A 19,353-nucleotide genomic window follows, 5' to 3' on the forward strand; every position below is an offset into this window, starting at 1 on the left:
GTGCTGGGAGTTGGCCTATCCGTGGCTAAAGCTGGAAAAGAAAAGAGGAAAAGAAAAAAGCGCTTGAAACTACTTCCATCATGGGTCATTATTTAAGTTGTGACTTCCTTCCCTAATCCATCTGCTATTGTCTACTTTTCAGTCCTTAGATATTTGCTTTTTTGTGTTCTGTCCAAGGTTTTTGGTTGTAATCATTGGGACAGATAGGCACTAATAAGCTTATTCCAGTTGACTAGCCCTAAACTTTATGTTTTGGGAAGTCATGAAATATGTTTGTTTCAGAAATTTAGAAAAATCAGAAAAGTTTAGAGAATGAAAATTATCTATAATTACACCATCTAGAAATAAGCCATTTTAATTTTTTGTTCTAGTTTCTTCTCTGCATATTTTTACATGGTAAACACCACAATTTGATTTTTTTCCTTTTACCTGATATTTCTATAAAACAATATTTATGTCATAATAAGTTCTTAGCAGCTTAAAAAAACCTGCATAGTCTGTCAAATGGGTGTGTCATATACTTAATCATGCCCTTGTTATTAGATGTATAGGTTATGTCACAGTGAACATCTTAATACATACATTTTTGCCTGATAACATGTTTTTTGAACTATTGACTTCAGAATTACATATAAGAGGAAATCGAAATTTCTGTATGTTTGAAATAATATTTAATTATTTTTAGAAATCTGACCATATATGTTTGTATATGATTATCGTCTCATGACTAATTTCAGAATGGTGCTGCTTTTGGTAGAGGAGTTTGTGGTTTTTGATTGTTTTGAACTTTAGAGTTGTGTAGGAAAATCTAATTGAAGATAATGTGAGAAGTTTTCATTCCTTAGAGGAATGAATGAGTGGGTTAGTAGATTTTGATTTTTTATCTTTTGAGAGAGATTGGAATGGAAATTTTAAAATGATGTTAAGGAGCCGGCCTCGTGGTGTAGTGGTTAAGTGCGCACGCTCCGCTGCTGGCGGCCTGGGTTCGGATCCCGGGCGTGCACCGACGTACTGCTTGTCAGGCCATGCTGAGGCGGCGTCCCATATAAAGTGGAGAAAGATAGGCACAGATGTTAGCCCAGGGCATCTTCCTCAGCAAAAAGAGGAGGATTGGCATGGATGTTAGCTCAGGGCTGATCTTCCTCACAAAAAAATAAAATGATGTTAATATATACCCAGTGTGGTAGTTTTATGTTTTGTATCTGCCCTCATGTGTGTGTTGATACAGAAATAAAGTCTGTATTAGAAATGCAGAAATAAATATGAATGACTGAATTTATTTTGGGTTTTATTTATGACCTTTGCTATTCTAATTAGAGATTTTCTATATCTTGAAGTGTTTGTGTGTGTGTGTATGTAACGTTAGATTCTTTTTTATTTTCTTGGTGGGGGTTTGACTATTCTGTGTTTGATTTTAAAAGTTTGTTAATTCTGTTATAGCCAGCCAAACTTTATGAAATAAAGCTAAAAAGTATTTATCAATTTAGCAAAAATTTAAAGGTAATGTCATTCTGTATGGCCTAGGAGTGGAGAAATACATACTCTAAAATGCTTCCGGTGGGATTATAGTTTCTGTAGAGGTTAGTTTGATATTATCTGTCAAACCAAAAATGTATACACAGAGACACTTCTGAGAATTGTTCCTTCATAAATACTGGTACAGGTGTGCAAAGATATACTTCCAAGATTGTTCACTGCAGCACTGTTTCGAAATAGTAAAAAACTGGAAACCACCTAAAAGGTTAATAATGTATGGCTATTCATTATATTGAATATTATGTAAACATTAGAAAGATTGAGCTACATCTATTTATATAATATGGAAAGGTGGTCATAACATATCGATTAAGGAAATGAGCGAATTATAGGATAGTATTTGTGGTATGATCCTACTTGTAAATAACAGAAGCTTGATGACTAGGCATTGGAATCATCTGATGACTTGTTCTCTCAGATGCCCTTGAATGCTGGCTTTTAGTTGGCACCTCTCTTGGGTTTGTTAGTTGGAACACCTACTGGTCTTGTGATGTGCGTACTTGAGCTTCCTCACAGCATGGTGGTTGTGTTGCAAGAGCAAGAGTTGCAAGAAAATCCAGGAGAAGCTTTTTCTGGCTTAGCTTTAGAAGTCACAAAGCAATCACTTTCACTGTATTCATAAACCTGCCCAGATTCGGGGGCTGGAAACAAAGCCCTCTCAATGGGAAGAGTATCAAAGTCACATTATAAAAAAGAATATCTGGATATGTGGGATGGGAGATAATGTAGTAGATATCATTGGAAAATACAATCTGCCACATCATATGATTCTTCAAGCTCCATCCTTTGCACAGGCTTTTCTCCTTACTTAGAATACAAAAACTTGTCTGCTCGGCCAATTTCAACTGTATGGCTTATTGAGTATCTTATGTGCTGAGCATGTACTACGTATTTAATTTAATTAATTTATTTATTTGCTGAGGAAGATTGGCCCTGAGCTAACATCTGTTGCCGATCTTCCTCTTTTTGCTTGAGGAAGATTTACCCAGAGCTAACATCTTTGCTAATCTTCCTCTCTTTTGTACGTGGGTCTCCGCAACAGCATGGCCGCCGATGAGTGGTGTAGGTCTGCGCCTTGGAACTGAACCCCAGGCCGCCGAAGAGAGCACGCCAAACTCAACCACTAGGCCACGGGGCCGGTCCTGATAATTTTATTTTTAATATTAAGCATATACTAGATCTATGCTTGTCCTTTGATGCAAGAACTATCAACTTCAACATTTTATTCTTTATTCAAAAGCTACTGTTTTTCTAAAGAAAAAAACAATTAGGCTATGTTGTTCCTCAGTAGTATTAACACTTTCACAATCTCTTCTCATCTCTTCAGTTTACTACATATGCCTATGGAGAGCAGCAAAAATGCTTTAAGATTCTGATACGCTAGTCAGTCTTCTGACCTTACCTGAGAACTAGGGGGCTGTTTCCTATAACCCAGCCTCAAGAGCATTTCCCTCTCAGAAACATTACAAGTGACTACGTGGCATAGGTTGCACCAGTGTTGCCGGCTAATAAAAACCAGCTGTGTTTAATCAGTGACTGGCCAATCATTGAATGCAAGAAATCTTTTAAAATCTTCTTTGGTAATATTCCTGCTGCTGAACCCCTTAAGTTAAGATCATCGAAGCAGGGGCCGGCCCCATGGTGTAGCGGTTAAGTGCGTGTGCTCCGCTGCTGGAGGCCTGGGTTCAGATCCCAGGCACGCACTGATGCACCGCTTGTCAGGCCATGCCGTGGCAGTGTCCCATATAAAGTGGAGGAAGATGGGCATGGATGTTAGCCCAGGGCCAGTCTTCCTTAGCGAAAAAAGAGGAGGACTGGCATGGATGCTGTTAGCTCAGGGCTGATCTTCGTCACACACACACAAAAAAGATCATCTAAGCAGATATTAAACAGTAGAGTTACTTTGGCGTTCATACAGCTATTTTTAAAAAGCTGCTAAAGATATGCACACACTAAAAATTAGAGGAAAAATAATTCCACTAAAACATTGAGAGTACTACCTTTTGTGTTATCCGTAGCCCATTTAAGGTTTAGTGTATGCAGAAAAGTTAGAATAATGCCTTTGATATCATATAACTGAGATTTCTACTAAATGTAAGTTATAGTCTTTCATATTTTAAGTGTTGATAAAATATTGGGGATATTATTGATACCCCACAAATTCTTCTTTGATAAAACTGTCTCACTCAGGTATTAGGCTAGTCATAGGAGGGAAGGGAAGCTGAAGTTAATTAGTTCAATATAGTGCCAGGGTACTGAGCTAAGTGTTTTATGTGTATAATTTCATATAATCTTCATAACATTCAGATAAAGTAGATATTGTTTAGATATTATCTTTGCTTTACAAATGAGGAAACAGGACCAGAAAGGTTACATAGCTGTTCTTCTCTGTTTTATTCTGGTCTGTTAAACCCCAAATCAGTCCTTATTCCCATAAAACATGAATTGAACAATGTCCCTGGCCTTTGGGAACTCTTAATGTAAATAACGAAATAAAGTGATAGAATAAACAGTGTGGACACTGTTTTTATGAGGTTTTAGGTGCAAGTACCACTTAACTATTTGGGGAGGTGAGGAAAGGTTTTACAGAGCAGTTGTTGTTTGAGCTGAGTGTGGAATAGGAATTTCTTTTAACATGGTTTCAAGTTAATGCTGCTGCTTTAAACTGTTTACAACCTGGTATTTTCAGCAATGATGAAATTAGCATGTGAGTATTGTTATGGAAGCAAAAGCAGTGAGAAATATTACCTGATACACATGCATATACAATATCGAGCATGATGTATTATGTTATAGTTTTTAGCTATTATTTTGTTAATATTTTGATGTTAAGAATTTAGTCACCTAGGTGTAATATGATTTCTTTCACTACAGATGTCCTCCTCGCACTTTCTTACCAGCCCTCTGCAAAATTTTTCTTGATGAAAGTGCTCCAGACAATGTGTTAGAGGTGACAGCCCGTGCCATAACATACTACCTGGATGTATCTGCAGAGTGCACCCGAAGGATTGTTGGGGTGGATGGAGCTATAAAAGCACTTTGTAATCGTTTGGTTGTGGTTGAACTTAACAACAGGACTAGCAGAGACTTAGCTGAACAGTGTGTAAAGGTAAGTCTTATTTATTGGCCCATTTGAAGATCACTTAAAGAATAAAAAGTATATTTTGCTAAAAAATAAAATTCTTTCCATCATCAATCTTACTTTATTGAGAGTGGTTGAGAACAGTGGAAGTCACAGTCCTTGTGGCACCAAAGGAGATCCATATGGCTTGGGAAAAGAAATCTTATCTTTAAAGGAAAATTGCAGCTCAGTGATAATGTTCTTCTGTGCTGCCTCAGTGCTGTTCGGTTCCTGGTAGACACTCACACTTTGAGATGAGTGATCCCTGTTCTTATCCAAAATGATTTTGTATAAAAACAGGAATGACAACAATCATGACAACTAACACTGATCTCCAGTGCCAGGCCTTATAAACACTTTACATGTATTAACTCATTTAATCTTCATGACGACTCTGTATGAGGTAGGTGCCGTGCCGCTAATATCATCAATTCTATTTTAAAGGTGAAAAAAATTCGAGGACACCAAAGTTAAGTAACTTGCTTGGGGTGATACAAGTAGTTAATGGCAGAGCCAAGATTCGAAGATCAGAAATTTGAAGATTAGGAAGTCTGGTTCTAGGGCTTATGGATTTAACTATTTTGCTGTACTCCCTTTAGAGTTAGCTTTTTTTATCCTGGTGGGACTAATTATAAACTTTATGTGACTCTAAAAGCATTAGTACTTGGTCAATAGTTTATTGGAACTGCATTGTGAACACATTTAGATTTTACATGACTCTTTATATGATTCTTATTTCATTCTTTTTATGATTCTTGCTGCTCTAGGTCAGCAGTTTTCAAACTTGTTGTCTCAGCATCCCTTTACAAGACTTAAATTATTGAGGACCCCCAAAGAGCCTTTGTTTATGTAGGTTATATCCATTTATATTTACCAAAATATAACAAACCCATTATGTGTTAACATACATTACGTTTTTCATGAAAATAACTATTTCCTAAACAAAAAGAAAATTAATGAGAAGAGTAGCATTGTTAAGCATTTTTGTAAAGTCTCCTTAAAAATGTCTGGCTTAATAGAAGACAGCTGGATTCTCATATCTGTTTCTGCATTCAGTCTGTTGCTATATCACACTTTGTATAGCTTCTGGAAAACTCCACCCTACACTCCTGAGAGAATGAGAATGAAAAAGACAATTACTGTTATGGTATTATTATGAAAAAGTTTTAACTGAAAGGATCACTGAAAATGTCTTCCCTACACTTTGAGAGTACTGTTGTAGGTGTTAATGTCTTGACTTTCTGCTTCTGTGTCTGTACGTTTATTTCTCTTTGTCTCTAGCCTCAGAGGAAGAAGTATTCATTGTCCTATTCAGAACTTTTCCTTCTCTTATTCTCTTGATCACCTCACTTCATGCTTCTTTCAGAACTGGGATTTTACTCCATTGCTTATTCAGTGACCTGTATTTTCTATCTCTTCCTTGTCTGTTATACCCTGTTCTCCCTTTTTCTTTTTCCTTTGCAGATTATTGTTTCTTAGTTAATTCCTCCATGGTAGTATTTCCTATGGTTCTCTTTTTACCTTCTTAAAATAATATAAACTTTGCCTAGACCATCTCATCTATCAGCGTCAATACCGTTCATAACTATGGTCATCTCTCAGTATCCTGTCTTGAATATTAATGCTTTAATTTTTGCATTTTCCTCTACACTCTCCCCGTACCCCATTTCCCACAGTTGTTAACTGGAAATCTGATCATATTATTTCCCTGTTTTAAAACATTTTTCTTGCTTACAGAATAAAATCTAAGTTTCTGGTATGCCTGTAAGATCTATGGACCACTGTTAGTTCTTTTCTTTTTTTTTTTTTTTTCGCTGAGGAAGATTTGCCCTGAGCCCAGGAACCGAACCTTGGCTGCTGAAGCAGAGCACACCAAACTTAACCACTAGGCCACGGGGGCTGGCCTCGCCATTAATTCTTTAGTTCTACCTGAACATCTTAAATATGAACATAATTTAGAAAATAAAGTTTATTTTTAATGTTTTGATATTTATAGTCTAAGTGTGGGGCTAATGAATAATATAATAGCTAGCATTTATTGAGGGTTTTTTCTTTCTTTTTCTTTTTTTTCACTGTCTAGGACCTTTACAAACTTTTGTCAAATTACTTGTAGTTCCTTAGCTTGCCATGCAAGTGTCACCATGTAAACCTACACTGTCCAGTGTGGTAGCCATATATGACTATTGAACACTTCAAATGTGGCTATCCCAAATTAGGATGTTATAAGTATAGAATATACATGGGATTTTGAAGACTTACTATGTAAAAGAATGTAAAAAATACCAATAATTTTTTATATTGATTACGTGTTAAAAAAATGATGCCTTGGATATATTGGACTAAGTAAAATATAATATTAAATAATTTCTTCTGTTTTGCTTTACTTTTTAAAATGTGGCTACAAATAATTTGGAGGGTACATTATGTTATCTGTGATTCTAGAAAATTAAAATTAGACTATTCTTTTGTTAATTTTGTTTTACTGTTGTAGGTATTAGAACTGATATGCACTCGTGAGTCAGGAGCAGTCTTTGAGGCTGGCGGTTTGAATTGTGTGCTTACCTTCATTCGTGACAGTGGACACCTGGTTCATAAAGATACCTTGCACTCTGCCATGGCTGTGGTATCAAGACTCTGTGGCAAAATGGAACCTCAAGATTCTTCTTTAGAAATTTGTGTAGAATCTCTGTCTAGTTTATTAAAACATGAAGATCATCAGGTCAGTAAATTGCTGTTGTAAACTTTGTTTTCAAAAAGTGATTTTATAGTGTCCCCTATTTATAACTATGATATACTGTAATTTGAACTTTTCAATTGATGAAGTAGAAGTAATTCCATTTTTCTCTGATTTTATATCTCAATGTGGTAATCTTTTTTATTTTGGCAATGAAACATTTTAAATTATAAGTGTGATACGTGTTTATTCTTAAAATTTAAACATTTTAGAAATATATAATTTTTAAAGCTGCACTTACTACTCAGTGTAATTTGTTGACTCAGAACAATTTTATTGACTTAAAAAGATAGTTCTCGTTGAGGTAAAATAACACACTATTTAAAATCTTAAATGTGTGAACTTTTGTTGAATAGCATAGTTTAAAAAATAAAACTTGACGTTTAATGCCTTTTTACCATTCAGATGTTAATTATTTTCAGCTGATATTTATAGATTATCTTGGCAAAGTTGTACATAATAATAGTTAATATTTATTGAGCTATTACTGTCCATCTAGGTTCTTTACATATATCATTTCGTTTAAGCTCAGACAATGAATTATAGCTACTGTTAATTTCCCGTTTTTACAGATAAGGTTACTGAGGCTTTGAGCAGTTAAGTAACATCCTCGGGTCATCAAGTTAGCAGAATATGGAGCCAGGATTCAAATCTAGACAGATTGTATGCTTTATCTCTTTGTTACCGCTGCCTTTCTTAGTCTCAGTATTGAAATAAGCAGTATTAGCCCTTATTAGGTGAGTTTTATCCATATGCACATTCTTTACATCATTAGGTTTCAGATGGAGCTCTGCGATGTTTTGCATCACTAGCTGACCGATTTACCCGTCGTGGTGTTGACCCAGCTCCATTAGCCAAGCATGGATTAACTGAGGAGCTGTTATCTCGAATGGCGGCTGCTGGTGGTACTGTATCAGGGCCATCTTCAGCTTGCAAACCAGGTCGCAGCACCACTGGAGCCCCTTCCACAGCTGCAGATTCCAAGTTGAGTAACCAGGTGTCAACAATTGTAAGTCTGCTCTCAACCCTTTGCAGAGGCTCTCCAGTAGTAACTCACGTAAGAGTGTTTTTGAATCTTTGATTTTTAATTTTTCAGAAAAAGTGTTTTTGTATAATGCACATGTATTAAACTTTTTTCTCCCTTTCTCTTTCTAGGATCTTCTGAGGTCAGAGCTTCCAGATTCAATTGAAAGTGCATTGCAGGGTGATGAGAGATGTGTGCTTGATACCATGCGTTTGGTTGACCTTCTCTTGGTGCTACTATTTGAAGGACGAAAGGCTTTGCCAAAGTCTAGTGCTGGATCTACAGGCAGAATCCCAGGACTCCGGAGACTGGATAGTTCTGGGGAGCGCTCACATCGGCAGCTTATAGACTGTATTCGAAGTAAAGATACTGACGCGCTTATAGATGCAATTGACACAGGAGGTCAGAAAATATTTTTTAAATATAAAAAGAAAACTATGAGATAAGGAATTATATAAGCAATTTTCAGGTTTCTAGATTTTGGACAGTATTTTTAGCAGTTGTGCCAGATAATAGAATGGCCAACCACTTCCATATCCTCCCCTCTCCCCATGTATACAGTTATCAGCCTGATGCATGGTAAGATCTGAGGAAATGCTTGTTGAATGAGTAAATGAAATTTACCTGTTTTATTGCCAGAAGGAGATCATGCCAATTCTAAGGTGAACTGCAGATTGAATTTAGGGCTGTTTTCTCAAGATTAATGGAAAGTGACACGAGTGAATTATAGTAATATATAGTAAATTTTTTAAGACTGCTTCATGAGGTGATGAGCAAATATAAATTGGTGAAAGATGCATCTGGGTCATCAGACCTGTCTTTTGTGTTCTTTTGATTATAGATGTGGATTAGTTTCTTTTCCACAGTTATGGCATGAGGCAGCTAGTACTCTGTTGAGTTGTGTTATATATTTAGTTTTTTTCTTCCTTATTTTATGTTCATTTTTAAGGCTTAAAACCTTGTAAATCCTTAGTGGTTTAAAAATTTTAGAATACTTTTTCTTAGCAGAATTTGCTGATTATTTACTACTTATAGTTGACCCAAATGTTTAAAATTGGCTCTGTATTTAGTGATTATTAATAACAGTCTTTAAATTGTTTCTACTTTAGAAAAGTTCAGTATTATTTTGTTGGGTTTTAAAAAAGTATTTTTTTTCCTTCAAACTTCCAGCCTTTGAAGTAAATTTTATGGATGACGTGGGTCAGACTCTATTAAACTGGGCCTCTGCTTTTGGAACTCAGGAAATGGTAAGCTAATAAATAAAAGTTAATGTTTTAAATCAAGGATAGAAATAATAATAAGGCAACTTTATGATTCTTCATCATTTTACAGGTAGAATTTCTTTGTGAAAGAGGTGCTGATGTTAATAGGGGTCAAAGGTCATCATCATTACATTATGCTGCATGTTTTGGAAGACCTCAAGTAGCAAAGGTAAAATCCAGGTTTTTAAGTTAATTTAATATTTAACATTTACATGGTTCCAAAATTAGAATGATATAAAAACTTTTATTCTGGTAAGTCATGCTTCCATTCTGTCTCCATTTACTCCATTCCCCCTTGCTCACTCTAGGTAAGTGTTTTTTTATTCTGTTTTCTTGTTTATCTTTTCAGTGTTTCTTAATGCAGCTACAAGCAAAAATAAATATGTATGCTTATTCCTCCTCTTTCTTATACAAAATTTAACATATTATATACACTGATCTATGCTTTGCTTTTTTCATTTAATAATATATGTTGAAGATCTCTCCCTGTTAGTATTTGGAGAGCTTTTTTACATCTGTATACTTTTCCTATGTGGATGTACTGCAAACTTATTCAACCAGGCATCTATTGCTGAACAGTTGGTCCTTTCTAGTTTCTTTCTCTTGTCAATGAATAACATTCTACATATTTCTTTTTTTGTGTGTGTGAGGAAGATCAGCCCTGAGCTAACATCCGATGCCAGTCCTCCTCTTCTTTTTGCTGAGGAAGATTGGCCCTGGGCTGACATCAATGCCCATCTTCCTCCACTTTATATGGGATGCCGCCACAGCATGGCTTTGACAAGCAGTGTGTCGGTGTGCGCCCGGCATCCGAACCTGCGAACCCCGGGCTGCTGAAGCAGACCACCTGCAGTTATCTGCTTGTACCACTGGGCCGGCCCTGTACCTATTTCTCTTGTTTTTATTTATCAGTAAAGCAAATATTCTATTTGCAGAAGAATCTCAGCATCTTTGATTTTTAGATTAGCAAAGGACTTTGGAGAGTTCTTTTTACAGTTAGGAGAAATTGAGGTACAGAGAGGCCAAATGATAAGAGTCAAACCAAATGTATGATCTAGGTCTCTGGAATCTTCATATTGTAAAGTAATTTGGCATAGTGTAGTGTTAGTCTGCCAGAAGTCAGGCACACCTGGATTCAAGTCTCAGCTCATTAAGGAAAAAAGCTATGTCGTCTTGGGCAAGTTTTTTAAGTTTGACTTGCAGTTTTATCAATAAAATGTGTATACATTCCTAGCATGATTATTGTGATAATTAGAAAAAATACGTGAAAAGCACTTAGTATAGTAGTCAGGACATTGTAGATGCTCAAATGGTAGCTGCTATTATTGACATCCTTATACTATAAGAAAATTTTTGGTAACATCTTAGCTTTCTAACCTGAGAAAGGTGGTCTCCTCAAGCTTGAATTCTGTCAGTTTGAATTGGTTAGTTTTTACAGAGAATAATGCTTCTAAGGGTGATAAAAATTTTTATTGAACCATTTTCTTTTGACCCGTACTATTTTACAGTTATGAGTGACTGAGTGGGTGAGAAGGAGCCAAGTGAATTGTGTCTAACCCTAACCTATCTTGATTATATGTCAGCTCACAATGAGCTGTAGCTGCTGTTAACTGATAATGATCTAATAGGTAGTACTCACTGGGTGCTTATTCTGTGCAAGCCAGTGTCTTAAGCATTTAACATGTTTTATCATTTAATCTTCACAGGTTTTTCTGTATTTCATTGATTCTAAGATATACCTCCACATTCCCCCCCATACATATTTTAACATCTCTTAAATAGGAAAATGTCTTAGAATTGCTGTTGGCCAGATAGAAATTATACCATAGTTATCATTACCTGTCCATGCAACAAAAATTATGAAATGGATTTTAGTAATTTGAATGAAAAATCTTGTCTGATAGAGGAGTACTCTCAGAAATGCTGTATCGCTAATGCTCTTTATGGCACAGATGACAGCATTGTGTGTAGAAACATAAATATTCATGACTTTGAATCAAAAAGTAATTAATTATGAAGAATTGTGCTCAGAATGTGAAGTTACAGAAATACCGTATTATATTTCATTTACATTTTCTAATTTATGTTTGTTCAAGTAACATGAAAAAAAATTCTTAGTTTAAAATTAGAGTTCTTTGACTAAGTTAAAAAAAAAAAAATTCCAACCAATAAGAAAGCATTGTTGCAAATTTTAATTGGCATTGTTTTTTCTCTCTTAGTGGTACTTGATATATCTAATAATCTGTGGCACCCTTACATTTGATGAAATACTGAATTGTTATAATTCAAACCCCAGCAATCTGGAATTTTTAGCCCGTACTGCATACTTGCCTAATGTGTGTATGCATTCACTTATTTGTCAGATGTATCTATTTATATCTATTATTAATGAAGTTAAAAAAACTGCACCTCTAAGGCTGCTGGGAAAAATGTGAGATGTGTTTTCTTTTGAAAGAGTTTACAGTCTGCTGGACAGAGAGTCGAGTGTCCATTAAAAATTGGTGAACAATGTGAGTTAGTATTTAAGACCTAAATTTTATGGTTCATTCTAGAAGAATTGATTTAACTTGGTAATTGGCAGTGTCTAGGAAATGATGAAGATGATTACCATGTTACATCCTAAATACTAGGACCTATGTTAAAGTAAAGAAAATGGGAAGAGGAGTTTGTTGGAGAAGACGACAGGTCCAGATGTGAACATACTTCATTTGAGTTGTTAATAAATAACCAAGTGAAATTAATATATAATTTCTTTTCAAGATATAAATAGACAACATTTAAGGTGATATGAGCAAAGGTACAGATTTGAATTGGTACCTGCTTGATTTAAGTAATTCTGTAAGTCTGAAGTAAGTCTGCAATCTGAAGTATATGGGTGCAATCTAAAGATTGAAGAGTTAGATATTGAAGAAATAAGATGTTAATTGTTATATCCAAATTAAATGCCTTTCTTTTCTAGACTCTGTTACGGCATGGTGCAAACCCAGATCTAAGAGATGAAGATGGGAAAACTCCATTAGATAAAGCTCGGGAAAGGGGCCATAGTGAAGTAGTAGCTATTCTTCAGTCTCCAGGTGAGGGGTAAAATCTTTCCTTTTAAGTCATCTGCCATAATTTTTAGCTTCATGTCCATAAAAGTAGCTTTTTATAGATATATTAGCATTATATAAACAAACTTTTCCTATGAAGTAATATATGTATACCCTTACATTGATAAATGTTTAACAGTGTACCGTTTTGTGTTCTTTGAGACTGTGGCTGCTTAATTCCCGAGTGATTAAATCAAAAGTTTAAGGGATGTGGGAATAGTTGGGTATTGTATAGACAAAGTACTTTGACCAAAGTTTTAAGTTTTCACAGAGTAGATGAATGCAGAGCCTCTGTGAAATAATTTTTGGAATCAAATGGAATATCCAAAATTATCTCCTTAAGTTGTGATTCAGCTCGTTGGAGGTGCTAATGTTCTTTAGTAGTCTTACAAACACCTTTGATAGATACAGCATCCTAATTTCAGTTTAATTATTATTAATTAGGGATATTAATAGTTTGGAGTTGGGTACATCTTAATATCTTTTTCATTGAAAGAAAAGTTTTCCCAATACTATTTTATTGAACAATATTTGTCTGCAGGTGATTGGATGTGTCCAGTTAATAAAGGAGATGATAAGAAAAAGAAAGATACGAACAAAGATGAAGAAGAATGTAATGAGCCAAAAGGAGATCCGGAAATGGCACCCATATACTTGAAAAGGTTATTGCCAGTGTTTGCACAAACATTTCAGCAAACTATGCTGCCTTCCATAAGGTAGTTATTCATAGTATTAGTATTTACTAGTTAAATTATGCCAGTTATGTAGTTTTATTGATCTCCTGTTTCCAGAAGGATTTAAGGTTTATTTTAGTATTAAAAAGGTATGATAAGAGTAAAAATTAGATTGGAAATTAGATTGGAGAGTTAAATCTTTTCTTCTTCTGATCTGACTTAAGGAGTTTAGAAAATGAAGACGACTAGATTCCTAACGTAGTTTTTGTAGCTCTCTGAATATCAACTCTAGAGAAATTTTGATAAGTACAGCAAACATTTCTTGAGCTGTATGGAGGCCTTTTTGGTAGAGTCAGTACGAGATGGCCATTTGAGGAGTTACCCAAAGAAATGAGACTTGGCTCTTGCTTACCGAACCCTTGCAGGCTGTTGAGGAAGACATGAGTGATAATACAGAGTGGTAAGTGTTAGATCACACATATAATCAGAGTTTTCTGGGAACATAGATGGTATAACAACTAATTGGACTGGGCAAATTTGAGAACATTTTATGCAGGAGTGAGATTTAAATTGGGGTTTAAAAGATACTTGGGTGTTTTCCAGGCAGACAGATTTGGAAGGATTGGTGGGCAACAGTATGTGCAAACGCATGGAGGTATGGGTTAGTCCGTCCTGTTGCAAGTCCTGGTGTGTCCATCATCTGCTATTTCTATCCATCTGTTTGTTGCTAATACTCTGGTCCAAGATACTGTAGTCTGTAGTTTGACTACTGTGGTTGCCTCCTAACTAGTCTTTCTCCTCTTTTTCTCTCTTGCCCCTGTACATGGTGTTCCTACATATTAAGCTGAATTATTTTTAAAATCATAATTATATCATATCACTTCCTGGTTAAAACTCTCCAGTAGCTTCCAGTTGGCCTTAACTAAAACCTAACCCCTTAACTCTCAGGCTTGCAAGGTCTTACATAAGCCCCACCCAGCTCTCTGACCTCAGTACTGTCTAACCCCTGGCCCATTACCCTTAGACTATGCTAGCCTTCTTTCTGTTTTTGGAACACTCTAAGTATATTCTTACCTTAGGGCTTTTATACTTATTTCCCTTTGCTGGAAACTTTCTGTCCTCACCCAGGTCTTGCGAATGGTTGGTTGCTTCATATCGTCCAAGCCACAGTTCAAATGTTCCACCCATTGATATTTGTCCACCTAATTTAAATTTACCCCTAGGACACCTTTCACATCAATCATGATGTTTTACTGTCTTCACAGAGCTTACACTGTCTGAAATCTTGCTCTTTGAGTTTTTTGTTTGTTTGTTTTATTGTCTGTCTCCCCTCTAAAGTAAGCTCCCTGAGAGCTAGCCTGTGTACTGCTGTATTCCTACAAAGACAAAGAGGTGTAGAATAGGGCTTGATATTAGTAGACCCTCAGTAGATGTTTACTGAGTGACTGAATGAGTGTGTTCTGTTAGGTATTGTAAGTATTTTGATATTAATGGAGTATAGGATATGTTGGGATAGCTCAGTGAATAATGTTAAAAAGGTAGACAGGAGCCTTTTATGATCTATGATGGCCTTTGTGGTTTATGATAATGAGTGTGGACTTTACCCTATAGTTAAAGAAGGATCATTGAAGACTTGTGAGGAAATTTATTACAGTTAGATTTGTGATTTATAAAGATCACTTTGGGGCCGGCCCCGTGGCTTGGTGGTTGAGTGAGCGCGCTCCACTGCTGGCGACCCGGGTTCGGATCCCGGGCTCCCACCGACGCGCTGCTTCTCCGGCCATGCTGAGGCCGCGTCCCACATACAGCAACTAGAAGGATGTGCAGCTATGACACACAACTATCTACTGGGCTTTGGGGGGAAAAAATAAATAAATAAAATCTTTAAAACCAAAAAAAAAAAAAAAAAAAAAAAAAGATCACTTTGGCAGCCCAGTGGAGAAAAGGACCAGAGGAGAGCAAGAATTAAAACAGACTACTTAAGGGTTTTTCGCAATGTGCACTCAGACAGTTGCTGGGGGACTGGATTGATGGGAACAGAAGAGGTTGCGAGATAGGTTGTATAGGGCTTGATGACCAATTAGATGTGAGGGATGAAGGAAAGGAAGGGGTGAAGAATGACTGCTGAATTTTTGCTTAAGTGATTGAGAATTTGATTTTGGTCATTTTAAGTTTAGGAGGTCTTTAGAACATGTAGTTTTGTAGGATTCAGGTGCCTTAAATACCAGTATTATGAGTTGACATTCAAGTGCAAGCAGTCTGCTTTAAATAGGAGAAAAGTGGCAGTAAAATAACTGTGAACATTTAAGAACTTGGTTTTTATTCTTCCCCAAATAGCTACAGAGCTGTAGGTGTTAGTGGGGCCACTTTTTTTTTTTTTTTACAAAAGATTTGAATCATCTTAACAAATGAGCAAGTTCAATTTTGAACCAGATAATTTGGTCTGAAAATTTTCGAGGACTAGCTGTCATGTCAATAAAGATATATTAAGATATATTTGGAGTAAAATTGCTTCATGATAAGGCCATCAAAAAATTATAAAGTATGCCACCAGATAACAGAGTTCTCTTATTGGGTGATTATTTTCTATCATCCTTTTAGATGTCTGAAGAGTATCTAAACACAATTTTAGTTTTAGCACATTTGATGCTAAATTCTTCCAAGTAATAATTTGCAGACACATTTAATTGTGGCGAGTAAGATAGCATATGTCTTAGGGAAGAGCTCAGACTCTGGAGTCAGCTCAAAGTGGGTCCACGAGAGGTAGCCATGGGCAAGGTACTTAACCTCTTGATCTTAATTGGTTCATCTCTAAGATGGAGGTAATTATACTTAATTCTCTTTAGGTTTAAGAATAAAAATTAGATATGTGTTAAGTGTTCAGGATAGTGCCTAATATTTTAGAGGTATTTGAAAAAAGATAATTTTTTTCGTTGTTTTGGTGAGGAAGAGAGGCTCTGAGCTAACATCTGTTGCCAATCTTCCTCTTTTTGCTTGAGGAAGATTGTCCCTGAGCTAACATCTGTGCCAGTCTTCCTCTATGTTGTCTATGTGGGGCACCACCACAGCATGACTTGATGAGCAGTGTATAGGTCCACGCCCGGGATCTGAACCTGTGAACCGTGGGCCGCCGAAGCAAAACACGCAAACTTAACCAGTACGCCACTGGGCTGGCCCCAAGATAATTCATTTTCAAAAAATTGTTTAGCAATGTTTAAAACAAGGGGGAATAGTGACAACCTAGCTTCTTACGGTTTCAGTTTGAAATTCCATCAGAAGAGTAAAGATATGTACTCTGATGAGACAGTTAAAGGAGGGTCTATATATATGGACTTCAGGTAGTATCTATCAGTGTTGGCCTATGCACAGCGTCTGTTCAGGAAATAAAAGACAGACAACAGATCAGTGAAGGCTTCAAAACGGTAGCAGATTCAATGGTGGAGCAGTTTGTAAAAACCTAATTATTCTCTGTAAGATATTTTCCCCCGTTTTATTGAGATATAATTGACATATAACATTGCATTAGTTTAAAATGTACAACATAATGATTTGGTATATGTATCCCTGTAAGATATTAGACTGAGGACTTCACACTTTGTTTTTGAAGGAAGGCTACATAGAATTTTGAAAAAGATTGAGAAATAAACATCTTTGGAGTTAGTGTCAATAACTGAACAAAGATTGAGTTCACTTTTCAGCAACAGAAATCCTTGAAGATCCATTTATGTTTTTTAAAAATCACACTTTGAGAAAAAAGTAGACTGGGTTGGATAAAGGGGGAAATTGTTCTTGGATGAGAATATTAAAGAATCTAAGATATAAATTCTTCCAAAATTAATTTATATATTATGCAGTTCTAAAAAAAATAACTACAGAATTTGAGAACTTGATAGATCTTAAAGTTCATCTGGAAGAATAAGTGAGATTATTGAAAAATATCTGAACAGCTAGTGTAAACTTTCAATAATTAAATTTTTATGATAACCAGCACAAGAGTTTATAAATCAGTGGAGTGGAATCACTCCCTAAATAGAGCCAATTATATATAGGAACTGAATGTATTATAATGGAGGTTTCATAGATCATTTGAGAGTGGGAGGATTATTTAGTAAATGATAATAGAGTACCTGCTTTGTGGTTTGATAAAAATCAGCTTAGTCTTTTACTTTACATTGTATATCTAAACAAATTCTAGACGGGTTTAAAATAAATTAAAAAAGTAAAACCTTAGGAGAGAGAACGCTGAATCCTAACCACTAGAATACCAAGGAAGAGATTAAAAACTTAGGAGAACCGAAAGAAAATATTCTTATATGTTTATCAGAGCTTGATAAGAAGAATGACTTTGAAAATTTTTTTGTGTTAGTCCTATTTGTCATTTAAAATTTATTCTAGTGAAAAAACATAAAACTACATATCAGAAACATTACCCAGGGGCTGGCCCTGTGGCTTAGCGGTTCGGTGCGTGCGCTCCGCTGCTCGTGGCCCGGGTTCGGATCCCGGGCGGATCCCGGGCACGCACGGACGCACCGCTTCTCCGGCCATGCTGGGGCAGCATCCCACATACAGCAACTAGAAGGATGTGCAACTATGACATACAGCTATCTACTGGGGCTTTGGGGAGAAAAAGGGGGAAAAAATAAAGGAGGAGGATTGGCAATAGATGTTAGCTTAGGGCCGGTTTTCCTCAGCAAAAAGAGGAGGATTGGCATGGATGTTAGCTCAGGGCCAGTCTTCCTCACAAAAAAAAAAAAAAGAGAGAGAGAGAGAGAGACATTACCCACAGCCATAAAAGTACCACAAATATAAACTCTTAATTCACATAAATATGCCAGCAGATTGGTATTTGTTAGCAAGTATGACCAAGGGATACTACCTTTATTATACAAAGAGCACATAGAAATTTTTGGTGAAATTTAAGAAACAATTTAAGTTAGCCAAGACATTATGGCACAGTGCTCAAGAGGCAACAAAGCAAAAAACTGACATGAAAAAATTTATTCCCTTATTAGTAAAAAACAAACATTTAAAAATAGATAAAATTTGATGTTATTTTCACCCATTAGACATTTCAGAAACTTTTTAAAAAGTAACAATATTGTAGTGAATTACTATATCCGTATCTATTGATAATTTAAGCTGTTAACAGTCTTCTCCCCCCCCAGCTTTATTGAGGTATCAATGACATATAAAATTATGAGATATTTAAAGTGTACATCTTGGTGATGTGATATACATATACATTGTGAAAAGATTCCCTCCATTGAGTTAACACATCCGTCACCTCACGTTTATCCTTTTTTTTTTTTTCTCTTTTTGGTGGGAACATTTAAGTTCTACTGTCTTAGCAAATTTCAACTATACAATACAGTGTTATCAACTGTAGTCACTATGTTTTTACCTTAGGTCCTCAGACCTCATTCATCGTAGAGCTAAAAGTTTGTACTCTTTTACCAATCTCTCCCTAGTCTCCCACCCCTAGTCCCTGGCAAACACTTCTCTATTCTATGTCTATGAATTTGACTTTTTTTTCTTTTGATTCCACGTGTAAGTGATACCATGCAATATTTGTCTTTCTCTGGCTTATTTCACTTAGCATAATGCCTGCAAGGTCCATCCATGTTGTTGCTTTAACAACCTTTTTAAAATCATTTTGCCGAGTATGGATTTAGTACTGATACACATTCAGTACATATGAAAGTGTTTAGACTCTCAGATCCACGAATCTCTGCCAAAGAAATAAAACTGTTTCCACAAAAATAGTGTGATTTATAATAGAAAAGACTGTAAACTAAATGTTTACTGTTTCCTTTATATTATAATATTTCCTGTTAAACAGGAAAATTTTATGTTACGAGCATTATGTATAGTGTACTGCTTAAGAGATGAGTTTGAGTTTAGGCTCTAATTCAT

General features: G+C 35.8%; 1 protein-coding gene across 14 annotated transcripts in view; it reads left to right on the forward strand.

Annotated features, from left to right (window-relative positions):
* HECTD1 (HECT domain E3 ubiquitin protein ligase 1) overlaps positions 1-19,353 on the forward strand; it is an 82,525-nt gene that overhangs the window by 16,102 nt on the left and 47,070 nt on the right. For all 14 annotated transcript variants that reach the window (XM_087422884.1, XM_087422923.1, XM_087422905.1 and 11 more), the window contains exons 3-10: positions 4,411-4,645; positions 7,149-7,376; positions 8,167-8,448; positions 8,547-8,817; positions 9,586-9,662; positions 9,748-9,846; positions 12,637-12,751; positions 13,308-13,482. In XM_087422884.1, coding sequence (XP_087279010.1) covers positions 4,411-4,645; positions 7,149-7,376; positions 8,167-8,448; positions 8,547-8,817; positions 9,586-9,662; positions 9,748-9,846; positions 12,637-12,751; positions 13,308-13,482 — 1,482 coding nt within the window. The remainder of the gene's footprint in view (positions 1-4,410; positions 4,646-7,148; positions 7,377-8,166; positions 8,449-8,546; positions 8,818-9,585; positions 9,663-9,747; positions 9,847-12,636; positions 12,752-13,307; positions 13,483-19,353) is intronic.

Source organism: Ceratotherium simum, chromosome 3, assembly GCF_057802395.1.
Source record: "Ceratotherium simum simum isolate JZ-2026a chromosome 3, ASM5780239v1, whole genome shotgun sequence".
In the NCBI taxonomy this organism is placed as follows: domain Eukaryota; kingdom Metazoa; phylum Chordata; class Mammalia; order Perissodactyla; family Rhinocerotidae; genus Ceratotherium; species Ceratotherium simum.